The sequence below is a fragment of the Pieris napi genome, chromosome 23, assembly GCF_905475465.1.
Source record: "Pieris napi chromosome 23, ilPieNapi1.2, whole genome shotgun sequence".
Taxonomy (NCBI): Eukaryota; Metazoa; Arthropoda; class Insecta; order Lepidoptera; family Pieridae; genus Pieris; species Pieris napi.
In genome coordinates, this window is record NC_062256.1 from 989241 (window position 1) to 1002362 (window position 13122).

Below are 13122 nucleotides of genomic sequence, written 5' to 3' on the forward strand. Positions count from 1 at the left end.
TGGGCACCAGGTTCCACATAGGTGCGACGCAGCGGCGGTTTTACAAATTTTCAAGGCTGTGCAGTGCTGTGAAGTTCTTAATCTACTTAGTAATAATAATAAAAAAGTGTGTGTGTACAAAGTACACATGTCAGAAGTGAAACTTCAGTGGCAAACTAATCTTGAAGTGTTGTTCATATTTATATACAAATCTAAAAGTTTAGATTTCCGATACTTAGAGGGACGGAAAAAGGAAGATATGTTAGGAATTAAATAAATAATAAATAATAAATAATAAATAATAAATAATAAATAATAAATAATAAATAATAAATAATAAATAATAAATAATAAATAATAAATAATAAATAATAAATAATAAATAATAAATAATAAATAATAAATAATAAATAATAAATAATAAATAATAAATAATAAATAATAAATAATAAATAATAAATAATAAATAATAAATAATAAATAATAAATAATAAATAATAAATAATAAATAATAAATAATAAATAATAAATAATAAATAATAAATAATAAATAATAAATAATAAATAATAAATAATAAATAATAAATAATAAATAATAAATAATAAATAATAAATAATAAATAATAAATAATAAATAATAAATAATAAATAATAAATAATAAATAATAAATAATAAATAATAAATAATAAATAATAAATAATAAATAATAAATAATAAATAATAAATAATAAATAATAAATAATAAATAATAAATAATAAATAATAAATAATAAATAATAAATAATAAATAATAAATAATAAATAATAAATAATAAATAATAAATAATAAATAATAAATAATAAATAATAAATAATAAATAATAAATAATAAATAATAAATAATAAATAATAAATAATAAATAATAAATAATACATAATAAGTAATAAATAATAAATAAACGTGACGCGTAACAAAACAAGATCTACGATCAAGATCGGCTGGACCGAGGTTAGTTATCTCTTTTTTGGTAGATTCTTCTCCGCTCCGAATAGCAGAATAATAATAATAATTACGAATGTAAACACCATGTGGTGCCATCTGTTAGCAAAATTACGCGCCATTTTACATCGAATTCGTGTCAGTTCAATTCCGATCTTGAAGTGAGGAGATGCATAACCAGGCTTTGATCTTGATCGAAGACTCATCGAAAAATTTTGTATAGCAAAAGTGATTTAACATGCCGTATCGCAATATTGGCGCTAGAGAGAAGAGGCCTAATGTGTAAAACTGTCATTCTTCTTTCGAAATGGCAAGCAATAAAACATTTATGTATTTGCAAAAAAAAACTGTATAAATGTTACCTTAATGAAATCCTAAATTAAGTTTAACTGAAGTTAACACGATATTATTAAACTGCGGAACGAAGTTAGCCGGGCTAGTATTAAATAGAAAATGAAAACAAATTTAAAAAGTTTTGTCCCTGTGGCAGTGTACCTTTAACGCTGGCTATTCCTCGCTGAATTGCGATACTTATTCGTTGGGCGAGGAAAGCGCCATTTCTGGGGTCACCGGTACTACCAGGCGCCAACTTAAATCTTTAATAAGCGCCTGTGCACTTGAACCCACGGCCCAAGAGTCTCTACTCCAAAGGGAGTATTATTAACTATGTATGTATATACAATTCTAATGTATATGTTACTGTAAAGTTCGAACTACAGTTAATCTTAAGATTTAAGTGTAAGTCTTAGGATTTACCGACATGAGTTGGTAAATGTAAGTATTTCTAAAAATACGACGATTTTTTCGAGCTTTTACCATTCGAATTCAGTATATGCTAGGTTTTACCACTGTCAGCTGGTAGATGTAGGTTTTAGGAATAAAACAATGAGTAATTCTTAATTATTTACTTTAATGTACTATTAGACAAAACAGGTACATAGTATTATAAAGGTATCATATGATAGTAATAAGTACAAACTAATACCAACTTATTTAAATTATTCTAAAAAAACACATAACGTATATCTCTGAATATCTCAATCCCTATCATATCTAACTGAAACAGTAGTTCTCTATTTGGAATTTAACAACGAAATACAAACATATTGCTTACATAAGCTAGTCTAACTTAATAATTATTTTTGTTTTTCAACATTTACCGTGCCATTAATGTAAATCCTAAAATTTACCAACGGAATGGTGGTAAGAGTTCGAATCGCAAACCTTTTGGGACATTTACCATTAGGAATTGGTAGATCTTAGGTTTTACTGGAATATCTTAGGATTTACTGCAGTTCGAGCTTTTGCAGTAACATATATATTTGATATATGTCAGCCAACAGATAAGCACCTTACATATATAAAAATACTTTGCACATAAAAAGGTACCCAATTGCAGGCTTGCTTGCTTCACTTTTTTTTTTAATTTTTAATCCATCTGCATCTTGGCTTTTATCAGATTTTATGAGAAATGATGGCAATTAGGGAACGCAAATCCAATATATTTTTATTCCCTCCGTAATTCGTAAACTGTCAGACTGCGGCAAGTTTAAAATTGACGTGTTAGACCAGTGCAGATAGCCTTTAAAATAAATAATAGTAGGATGAAACCTATTGGAAAGGGAGGATAATATTATAAAAATTAAAGGAAAAATAATTATCGTATGCAGTAACGCCCAGACCCGTCATACCCTTCTTGTAAAAGATAAAAATAAAAAAACAAAAACTTGGTTTTTTGAATTTTTCACACCAATTTTGAGGTTATGCGAAAAATGTGTGAATACAAAAGTTTTAGATCTTTTTATTACCTACAACTTTGCCATTTAACTTTCTTCGATAGGACTTTTAGTTTTGCCAGAAATCGAGATAAACCGTTTTTTACCCTTAAAACTAACCCCCCCACCACTTCCCGACCTCAGATCGACCGTAATTTATTTTTCCTTTCATTTTGATCATATTCCCCTGCTTTTCTAATGGGTTTCATCCTACTGTAATTTTTTTTGGTTTCAAAAATTATCGGCACTGGTCTATGTTGCCGAAGTCTCATTTTGTATCACGTGTTTTCCTCGACAGTGGCAATTCCCAAATATTTATGGACTTCAGCATTTCGTGTTAACCACGGCGCACCACTCATACTGCTTGCTTCCTTGACACGCTTCATCACACCCATAATAATAATAATTCTAGAAAGAAATAAAACAACTAGCAAGTCAGTTTGCTCTAATACATATGTTGAGTCATGCACGTTGTATTCTAAAAGCGCTATAACTCAAATAGTTCTAGAACCCTTAACAAAAATCCATTTGCGAATAGCGCGAATTATCTCTTAATAGAATTTCCGGACAATTATACAAATTATTGTCAATATTGTTCAAAATCAGCTGACCTGCACGCTCTTTATTTTAATATGTTTTAGTGAAATGGTGATGAATTAAGGTTTTTTAAATGTGTAAGGATTAGGGATTGGTGGCAGCGTTGCCAGATTTTTTATTACCAAGGCGGGATTTTTGAACTTTTTGAGTTAAAAAAGCGGGAATCTCTAGTCGAAAGCGGGACATAGGTAGTAACTAAAGGTGATATTTTAAATCAGATTTACCCTATCGTTAAATACTTGTCTTCTTAGTAAAAAAAATAAAATAAACAAAACTAAACCAAAAAAAGTATTCATTAGACAATTATTGCGTTTCAAACAATAGTCACAACTCTGAGGAATGAGTATATGATATACCTGCCCTGTGATTCTGTAACTCACTTCACAAACTCACACAGCGGTTTTCGCATCGGCGGTCTCTCTCAAATCAGTCGCGAAGCAGTCATTTTATGATTTGGCATTCTGATAAACAATAAAGTACAAGCTCCCACCTTTTCAGAATACCAAATCATAAAATGACTGCTTCGCGACTGATTTGAGAGCGACCGCCGATGCGAAAACCGCTGTGTGAGTTGTGAAGTGAGTTACAGAATCGCAGGGCTGGTATCTTTTGGTAGCTGTTAAAAGAGCAGCCCTGCGATTCTGTAACTCACTTTTCGAACTCACACAGCGGTTTTTGCATCGGCGGTCGCTCTGAAATCAGTCGTGAAGCAGTCATTTTATGATTTGGCATTCTAATAAACAATAAACTACAAGCTCCCACCTTTTCAGAATTCGAAAAGTGAGTTACAGAATCGCAGGGCTGGTGCCATTTCTGAGCATGGCAGTGATGTCTTGAGTTAACCCCAAAAAGCAGGAAAAAGTCTGTCCCGCGCGGGGCTTTTCATTTTCATAAAAAAATCGAGACGTATGGCAACGCTGATTGGAGGACAGTATTCCTTTACCTAATATTCCAATATAATAAGAAACTTGACAATTTCTCCTAACGAAACCTAAATTCTAACATACGAGTTACCTCTTCCAAAAAATGATCATTTATCATATGATATTCAAAAAATGAAACAAGAATTAAATTTTATTATACATAATTATTATTGTTATTACTATCAACAGTTATATTAAATTTATGTATGGGGATTCCCCGAAATCATAAAGAACAAAAACAGTTAGAAATTAGTGTTGCTAGCATAGGAGAAATACCGCCTTTAAATAAACAAAACATTGCTGAACTATAACTTTCTGCACCAATATCAGTTGTAACACCGGCCTATACTATTTTCAAATTATGAAATATGGTCCAACCACAATGGGAGAAGTATTAAATTATGTTTTTGTTTTTATCAAAATTTAATTATATTTCGATTTTATAAAGGCAATACACATCATTTAATACTAACTACATTCATACAATAAAGTGTTGACTTCAGCGTGCGACTCTCATTCCTGAGGTCGTAGGTTCGATCCCCGGCATGGATTTTCTTCCTACATTCGCTCGAACGGCGGTGAAGGAAAACATCGTGTGGAAACCGGCTTGACTTAGACCCAAAACGTCGACGGCGTATGTCAGGCAAAGGATGCCGATCAGTTATTTGATTGTCTAGTATCATGATGGTCTAAGATCCCGATATACAACGATTATTATTATATTTTAATTAATATTTAAAAAAAAATATTTGTTCAAACATTTAACCGGTATGATTATTAGATAAATTCTATACCAATCGAAAGTATGAAGCCCAAAGAATATGCAAACGTTAGGTTGTTTTTAATCAATTAATTATTTATGTGTATATTTTTTATGTGACACTAAAGTATATATACATCTTTAGTAAAAAAGAAAGTTATAGTTATACATATATAATACTACCCTGATTAAAAGTATTGATTGAAAAAAAATAAAAAAGTTTACTACATGCAAATTATAAAAAATATTTTTTTTTTAAATATTAATTAAACATACTCTGGACTGAAATTTGCTAGGCAACCCATATGGATTATATTAATTGATATATTAAATTAAATATAAAATACGTTTCATTAAATAAGCATCTCGGTGAAGGTCGTTGTATATCGGGATCTTATACTTACTAGAAACAGATAGAAATTTGAGGCCCAGACCTTAAAATGTTGTAGCGCCACTGATTAAATTTTATTTCTGTTAATACAAATATAAATTTTTATATTACACTAAAATTAATAATTTTATTTTCAATTTGTTTTTGCAATTTTTTTTTGGTACACAATATTTTTTGGCAACATTGTTTAAATTTAATCTTTAATCTATGAAAGCGCTTTATGATGTTTATTGGTTTTCAGATAGACTTACTAGACTAATTTTACAAATTTCATACGCATACCAAGGTAAATTCATATTTGTTTGTTTAATAAAGATTTGTTTACCCTCCTTATTTTCATATATATCGTAAATCTTTGAACGAAATAATGAAGCGGTTTATTAAACGGTCACACAGCGATTGATCGCTGAGTTATCAAAAATTATGTTATAAATACTGGAAGCGCACATTTCCGTTACTCCAGTATCAGGTATGAGGTATCTTGCGCTTTAAGCTTAGTTAGAAGTTCTCTGTATTCAAGTTAAAATGGTTCGTGTCTACGCTATCGATTGTGAGTCGGTCCAAAATGATTTGGGTAAAAGCATGGTTGCTAGAGTGTCCCTCGTGGATGAAGCTTTAGAAACTGTTCTGGATGAGTATATTAAACCTACTCGTAATGTAGCCGACTACCGGACCTCGATATCCGGGATTAAACGCGGCTACGAAACTGAAGCTAAACCGATTGAGGAGGTACTCCGTCGTGTGATAAACATGGTCAACAGGCAATTCGTGGTAGGATTTAATGTAAAGGAAGACCTCGACGCTTTGGGAATATCGCATCCTAAAATCTGGGACATGGCGGACAATAAGCACCTAGTAAGTCTAATTGTAAATTTCAATTTTAAAATCTGTCTCGTTTAGCCTGTTTTGCAGAAAACACAATTTTCCTTACTTGTTTCTGCTTTAAACTCTCTATTAAGATGTTCTTTTGGTTTTCAATGCAATAGATGCGTAAAGGCTGTTACCATATTATTAGTACCTAATTAGCAATTACATTATAAATTTCTTTTTCAGGATTGTTGCCAGAAACATACACTCAAGATTTTGGCTTATAAAGAGCTTGGTTTGTCCATTGAAGATGTACCATATGACACTGTTAAAAATGCGAAAGCTGTGATGGATATTTACAAGAAATATGGCGAATAATTATTTATGTCACTATTATTTTTTTAATCACGTGTTCTAAAGTGTTAGTTAATATTTTTATTCCTCTTATTACAATTTAAGAGCTTTCATTCGCTAACATAAAATAAATTAATTAAATAAAAAAGTTTTTATTCCGCAATCTCCCTCCTTGTCCTGTAGGATATATTTGATATCTTACAGATATTTTAGTAGGTATAGATTTATCTGATATATTTCCTTACAATTGGTCGTATCGTAGTTTTCTATCATCTTTCTTTCAAAACAATTTTAAAGTTTGCGTCATATGAACATTCATTTATTTATTTAACAAATTACACATACCATTATGCAATTATGGCAAGGTTTTACATTTTCATAACACTCAAAACACTACATTAAAAATAGATTAAAATATTTACAATAAACAATCTTTTTATAGATATTGTCCCACATTAACAAATAATGTTTTATTTAAATACAATGCCAATAAAAGTTCAAAATTATAATAACGAAATAACAGTTTCAACTGGTTTTGTTGTAAACTCGGACTCTATATATCGGAGACTATAGAAGATAGTAATTCATTTACATTTAACCATTTAATAGTGCTAAAACTCAGTGTAACTAATAAAACTCACTCTGAGCATTCTGAAATTAAAATTACGTTATTCGTCTTAGCAGACAATTGAAGTAAGTACAGCAATGTTCATATAAAAATAAATAATTCTAAAATGCCGGCTGTAGTAGCGCCACTGATGAGACGAAATCCTTGATATCTTGATATTTAATTTAGGGAAACGTTCAAGATTCAATTAAAAGTTTGCTAAAACTTTTACAACATAAAGATTTTGTAAATATTAAATTTCGGATCCAAATCATGAAATCTTTAATGAGCATCGCTAGATCGCAATAAAACAATTAAGCGTTTGTAGTGTTTAGTCACAATCATTATCACATGCAAATCACTACTAGATGGTGCTCTCCACACATTTATAAACAAATTCTTGAACCTATCGAAGTGAAGAGAAAAGAGAAGGCGGGTATAACAATAGTCGAGGCATGAAGTGATTTGTTAAAAATATATTTTTGTACTGATTTTATTTATTTATTTTTAGTACCGATGGTAATTTCATAAACTTTAAAAAAACAATAATATTTATTGTCAATTAAACTAATTTTGCCAAAGAACCAAATTTCCGGTTAAAGATATAGAACCACGAAGAAAAAATACTAAAAACAATTACAATAATATTTTAATAAGTAGGTACTAATTAAAAGTTAAAACTAATTATCTAATATATAAAATTCTCGTGTCACAGTTTTCGTTGCCATACTCCTCCGAAACGGCTTGACCGATTTTGATGAAATTTTTTGTGCTTATCCGGTATCTATCAGAATCGGCCAACATCTATTTTTCATCCCCCTAAATGGGTAGTCCACCCCTAAATTTTTATTTTTATTTTTTAGACAAAATTTTTAATTTCTATTTTTTTATGATACAACATACAAAAATACTATGGCAAAACAACGTTTGCCCGGTCAGCTAGTTTCTTAATATATTTTTATCTGTCACTGCAGTTGTATGAAAATCATAGATTATGAAAATTACACTTTAAAGATGCGCTACGTACTAGAATTTTTAGTAAATTATGATATTTATGTTTATCCCTCGCCACCTCTTAAAGTACTTTGCATATTAAACATATGGCAATGTCTGGAGTACATGGTGTTCATACACGCAAACGTTATTATTATCGATGCGTAATTTTTACTTAAATCGATAAATTAAATAAAAACTCAACATTAACTTCTATGTTTGGTTTGATTGATAAATAATTTTCCTTTACTTTTTAGTACACTTTTCAATCCAGTTTTTAATGAATAAAAAAACTTTGTCCAAATCAATTTTTCCTCGATTATAATTGAAAATCAATTTCCATAATATGTATCAATTTACTTATCAATAATATTGTTATTTCAACCCAATTGTTATTTTGGTTTTAGAGAAAGCATTGTGGGGTGCCTTTCTCGAACCTAATTCGCTTAATTAAATAAACTCAAGATCTAAGAGTATACAAAGTAATGGAATAATAGGAGTTTTCATTATTTCATTACTCCCATTTTATTAACAATTGCAATATCCTACGTCACTATTGGCCGTTGGGTCTCTTTTGCTTTTTAAAAATAATTCAAAGTTTTTAAGTGTCGACTGGCGTGTCTTGTACATTTGCGGCGTTGCCGCACTTTCATGTTGTAGTCGTTATTCAAAGATTGGCAACCTCGCCTAGGCACCAGGCCGTAGGAAAGATTTTTAAAGCGACATCTTGCGGCTGTTTTCTAAACATTCCAATTATGAGGTAAATATTAATACAGCTTCTGAAATCAATCGTTAAAATTTGTAATTACCACGAGAGTAACGGCTATTCCTTAGCATTGATTTGTCTTTAAATGTCTTTACTCTTTGCTAGACAAGATGGCAAGCGGTATCTTTCCTCCCTTGGAAGTTGGACGGGCTTTGTCATGGGATGCTACTTGTGTGGACACGTTAGCCGGTGTGGCTGTGTACCTTTAATAATGCTGGCAGAATTTCATCGCTGTATTGTTATAGCCTATACTTTTTCGGTACGCGAGCTATGCACCACCATATGGGGTCACCGGTACTATCTATATATACGTATATATACCAGGCGCCAACTTAAATCTTCCTTTACCACCTGTGCAACCGCACTCCATAAATTTATATTTACCAATTTTGAATTATTATTATTACTATGTAGGTTAAGAATATTGTATATCGTCATAGTCGTAGAATAGTGACGGATCTGACAAATAGTAAACTTTACAGGGCAGCCATTTCAAAATAATATAATCATGTTAGTTTTTTGTCATAACTTTTTTAATTCATATTCCGTTATTTTGAAAATTGGCATACAAGCAAAAAAAGGGTTTGTTTTGAAACAAAATAAAAATAATAACATTAAATTACACAGTTTTCTAGAAAAATCACGTTTCTATGAGCGTACCTATCAAAACCGTCACTTTACCGACTAATTAATTTGAATTTTAAAATACATGGTTTTTTTTAATGTAGCCGTAATATGTACAATGTAGTATATACCTATGATAAAAAGTGTTTTTTTTTCAAATCCGCCATTGTTCTACGATCATGACGACTATTTGTGTTTTGTAATTTATGATATCATTCTTTCTCTTGAATAACATTGTTTGTTGTTGTAAGGGCTTTGTTACAATGTTTCGGTTGAGCCTTTCTCTGAATTTTCTTATCTACGTGCTTATATAACGGAAGCGGCAACCCTGTTAATAAATATAATATAATGCCACCATTACAACTGGTCATCTCTCGTTACATCAGTGTTTAATGGACAGTATTTACAATTTTGTATATTAAATAGAAAATGAAAATTAATTTTAAATGTGTGCCTGTGGCAGTGTTTACAGCTGGATGCTGGTTGGCAGTTGCAGGCAGGTCTAAGTGCGCTCTTTAGATCTTACCCTAAGGGTGAGATCTATAGAGCGCACTTAGACTTTGCTCAGACTTAACTACAACCATTCTTTACTTTTTTAAAGGATAATAAAGAAGGTATTGCATGAAATGAAACATCAATTTCTGTCTTAGCTTGAGCTTAGCTTAATCTCAGCGTTAAAATGTCTATAAATATACTAAATCATAGTTTAACCAAGTGCGCACTATAGATCTCACCCTTAGTGTCGCATCTTATAGGTATTAGGTACATTTGCGGCGTTGCCGCACTTGCATGTTGTAGTCGTTATTCAAAGATTGGCAACCTCGCCTACGCACCTGGCCGTAGGAAAGATTTTTAAAGCGACATCTCGCGGCTGTTTTCTAAACATTCGAATGATTAGGTTAATATTTGTTATTTTAATACAGCTTCTGACATCCATCGTCAAAATTTGTAATTACCACGAGAGTTACGGCTATTCCTTAGCATTGATTTGTCTATTTACTTTCATTGTCTTTGCTAGAGACGATGGCACGCGGCCGGACGAGATATCTTTGATTCCTTGGGTGATGGGACAGACTTTGGTATGGGATGCTACTTGTGTGGACACGTTAGCCCGTGTGGCAGTGTACCTTTAACGCTGGCAGTATATCCTGTGAGCATATACTGCCAGTTTTGCGATACTTATTCGTTATGCGAGGAAAGCACCAGCTTTGGGGTCACTGGTACTAGCTACCTGGCGTCAACTTAAATCTTTAAAGCGCCTGTGCACTTGAACCCCACGGGCCACGGCCCAAGAGTCTCTACTCCAAAGGGAGTATTATTAATTATTTATTTAAATACAATTTAATGTATATATTTATTAAAGGTCAGCCAACAGATCTTACATATCTTATCTTACATATAAAAAAATACTTTGCACATAAAAGGTACCCAATTGCAGGCTGACACAGCTTGCTTCAGGTCTAAGCACTGACACGCCTCCGCCTTGGCCAGGCCCTAATAATAATAATTCTTGAAATTCATACACATAACTTGTACTTTGATAGAGAGATATCAACAGAAAAAGCAATACACTACAATAGACCAGATATAAAACTGATTAAGTCAATAAAACAGAACATTTAATAGATATCGCCATACCCAACATCTAGTTACAAGAAACAATAGCTCAATAGCATTATACATATCATAAAAAATTAATTTAAAAGGATTCGAACCCTTAACAAAGTATCAATACTCCCTATAATTGTTCACCACCGGAATAATCCCAAAACAGTTACACGAACCTATTAAACTGATAGACCTCTGGAAATCCATTTCTATTACCTTTCAAAAAGCAATATTAAAATACCAGAAGAATAATCCGCAAATTTCTACAAGATAAAAAACTGAGTTCACTTCGCTTAGGCCTTCCTTCGATTGAAAATTAGGGTGTTTTTTCGATATTAATTCAAAATAAGGTGAAAAAATAAATATTTTTAATCAAATAAATTACAGTATATTTGGGACATAATAAGGTAAGTTTTCACCTAATTTCGTAGAAAAAATTTTTTTTTTTAAAAAGATATAAATAAAAAACGAAAAACTTGGTTTTTTGAATTTTTCACCTAAATTTTGAGGTTATGTGAAAAAATTGCAAATACAAAAGTTGTAGATCTTTTTATGACCTACAACTTTGCCATTTAACTTTTTTCCATAGGACTTGTAGTTTTGCCGGAAATCGAGATAAACCGTTTTTTACCCTTAAAACTCCCCCCCCTACCCCTTCCCGACCTCAGATCGACCGTAATTTATTTTTCCTTTCATTTTGATCATATTCCCCTCCTTTTCTAATGGGTTTCATCCTACTGTAATTTTTTTCACTTTTTATTTATTTTAAAGGCTATCTGCACTGGTCTATTTTTAACGTCAAATAAAATATTAAGATGATTCTAGTTGCCCCTTCCAAAGGGTAGTTACGTGTGGAGAAGAATGGGAAAGAAACTCCACACTTACTCTTTTAAAATAGGTTTACAATATTTTGTATACATTAGTTAAATAATTATATGTGAAGACAATGTATTCTTAGAATAAAACTACTATTAGTATAAGATCCCGCTATACAACGACCTTCACCGAGATGCTTATTTAATGAAACTTATTTTATATTTAATTTAATATGTCAATAAATATAATCCATATGGGTTGCCTAGCAAATTTCAGTCCAGAGTATGTTTAATGAATATTTAAAAAAAAAAAATTTTTTTATAATTTGCATGTAGTAAATTTTTTTAACTTTTTTCAATCAATATTTTTAATCAGGGTAGTATTATATATGTATCACTAAAAACTTCTTCTATACTAAAGATGTATATATACTTTAGTGTCACATAAAAAATATACACATAAATAATTAATTGATTAAAAACAACCTAACTTTTGCATATTCTATGGGCTTCATACTTTCGATTGGTATAGAATTTATCTAATAATCATACCGGTGAAATGTTTAAGATAATATTTTTTTTTTAAATTAATTAAAAATACTCTGGACTGAAATTTGCTAGGCAACCCATATGGATTATATTTATTGACATATTAAATTATATATAAAATAAGTTTCATTAAATAAGCATCTCGGTGAAGGTCGTTGTATAGCGGGATCTTAGACCATATACTAAAAAAGTTAGTAGGTATACATGTTCCTCACATATTTACAAATATCGAAACCGTAGAATATTATACATTAAAGAGTAATAAAAAAGCACAATAAAACAGTGTGTGAGATAAAAATAAAATAATTACAGTTTATGCTATTATAAAATAAAAAATAACAAAAATATGTAAAATGATTATATGTATTTGAGTTACAACAGTGGATCCTATATATTCCTGATGTTGCAGAGCTTTATAAGTGTAATAAAAGCTGAGTGAGCAAAATGTACAGCCTTGGCTCGTATATAATATTATTTTAATCTAATTATTTTGTTCTTCAATAATATTTAATCTATTTTATACAGGATATAAAGTATTCACAATTTTATTAACCTACAAAGTAATCATAAAAATAATTAAAAATTAATAAAAAG

The 13122-nt window shown here is 30.5% G+C and overlaps 1 protein-coding gene across 3 annotated transcripts in view; it reads left to right on the forward strand.

Annotated features, from left to right (window-relative positions):
* The window catches only part of LOC125061651 (RNA exonuclease 4-like), a 30215-nt gene extending 23537 nt beyond the window's left edge, over positions 1-6678 (forward strand). Inside the window, exons 2-3 of one of the 3 annotated variants that reach the window (XM_047667184.1) lie at positions 5899-6260; positions 6459-6678. In XM_047667184.1, the coding sequence (XP_047523140.1) occupies positions 5931-6260; positions 6459-6590 (462 nt within the window). In that variant the 5' untranslated portion in view covers positions 5899-5930 and the 3' untranslated portion in view covers positions 6591-6678. Of the gene's footprint in view, positions 1-5873; positions 6261-6458 lie in introns of those variants that run through there. The other 2 variants (XM_047667183.1, XM_047667182.1) reach the window with 2 other exon arrangements.
* The last annotated feature ends 6444 nt before the right edge of the window (positions 6679-13122 follow it).